This window comes from Pterocles gutturalis, unplaced genomic scaffold (assembly GCF_000699245.1).
Source record: "Pterocles gutturalis isolate BGI_N339 unplaced genomic scaffold, ASM69924v1 scaffold13158, whole genome shotgun sequence".
NCBI lineage: Eukaryota > Metazoa > Chordata > Aves > Pterocliformes > Pteroclidae > Pterocles > Pterocles gutturalis.
The window spans coordinates 6805-8479 of NW_010118212.1; the positions used below are offsets into that span (position 1 = coordinate 6805).

The 1675-nt window shown below is 40.4% G+C and overlaps 1 protein-coding gene across 1 annotated transcript in view; it reads left to right on the forward strand.

The window, feature by feature from the left end:
* LOC104463685 (cleft lip and palate transmembrane protein 1-like protein) overlaps positions 1-1675 on the forward strand; it is an 18267-nt gene that overhangs the window by 6485 nt on the left and 10107 nt on the right. Inside the window, exon 5 of the mRNA XM_010076110.1 lies at positions 1330-1395. Within this exon, the coding sequence (XP_010074412.1) occupies positions 1330-1395 (66 nt within the window). The remainder of the gene's footprint in view (positions 1-1329; positions 1396-1675) is intronic.

The following is a 1675-nucleotide window of genomic DNA, read 5'->3' on the forward strand; positions in this document are numbered from 1 at the left end:
GTATTTTAAGTTCAGTTAAAAATGTTAAGATTTTGAATTTCTCTTTTATAATGAAGATAGATTTCTCAGGTGCCATTACCTAAGAACAGGGAGATCACAATCTCATTTGGTCACTGTGCCTGTCTGAGATTCTTCTTGGAGGCACTCAAATATCAGTTGAATAGAGCTCTCTGAGATCTGTAGTCCCGGTGACTGTTTGGCTCCTATTGTCTTTCTCATGTGCCTTATTTTCCAGTATGTTGCTTTTGGATTGCAGGCTGGGGGAACTGGGTTGAAAGGATTATATAGGAACACTATGTGGGACACTTAAATGGAGGGGAAATGTTCTGTAGGTTCTGTTAAAGTAACATCTCTCTCCTCGCAAGTGATAGTGAGATAACACGGTTGTCTCAAGGTGAGAATGAACATATGGACTATACATCTCAAAGGAATTTTTCTCCTGGGAAGACCTTTTTCACAACTTGTTCTTAACAGCTGTTTCTCGTGCGGTACTAATAGTGACGTTACTGCTGTAATTAGTAACTTTCTCACTTGCATCAAAGACAACAGTAAAGGATTGCCTTTACCATATTGTACTTTTGGGGTTTTTTTGAAAATATGATGGGTAAGAAAAGAATATTGGTTTTTCTAAAGTTAAACAAACAAACCTTGTTTACAAAAAGCTTAATGGAGCGAAGCTCTCCTCATAAGCTTACTGCGTTGCCTCAGCTGTTGAATCTGTATAGCAGGGGTATACATGAGCAAAATTTTTAGGTGAACTGAACCCTCGGTTACATTAAGGTCAAGCTGTTACGGTTGTACAGTAAGTAGCTGAACAGTTCAGCGGATTCACTGACTTCTGCTTGGAGCCTGCTACTGCAATGTAGTGACTATGTAAGTGGCCACTTAATCACTGTTAGGAGTCCTGAGGCACCTTCATCTTGCACGCTCTAGCTGACCTCGAAAGCTTGTAAAAACTTGCTTGGCAGGTGGTTACTGGAGAGTTTCTCTAAACACCTGACCTGAGGTGCTTGCTGGTGCTGAGAGCAGCTAACCCCCACCTAAGTGCTGCAATCCGTGTGTCCTGGAAGGTCTATGTTATTTCACTTAAAGTAAGTTGTGTGATATGAAGACTCAGCAGTGCAGGCTCCCTGAGTTGTACCTGTCTGATGACATGGCATTTCATTTGTATAGAGACACAGGCAGTGTGCTGCAATCGGGCTGTTGCTGCTTTATGCAGTGGGTGCTTAAAATAGATATTCTGGGGTCCTGTTCTGAGTATCTGAATCCTTTATGAGACTTCCCTTTGGATAATTCTTTATGTGCACATTTTGTTTTTGTTAATCACAGCTCTGGAAAGTAAAGAAAGCTTTGAAAATGACAATCAAGTGGCAAGGCTTGAGACCCAAAATTCAGGTATAGTAGACATTGTCCTGTTAATGATTACCCTGTTGAGCTTTCTGTCTGTTCCCAGGTTACTGTGCAACTTGGCTTTTTAGGGAAATGAAGATTAAAAAAGCTATAAAAGTGTCCTATGTACATCTTGTCCTATGTACATCTTCTCTTTATGGATGGTTTAATCAAAAAGCTGTATGAACATTGCCAAACTTACGAATTTGCTTGACCAATTCTGTAGAAGAAGCAGCTATTTATTTATGGTGCAAGAAACTTCTGAACTCTTCTGCCAGTCCTGCTG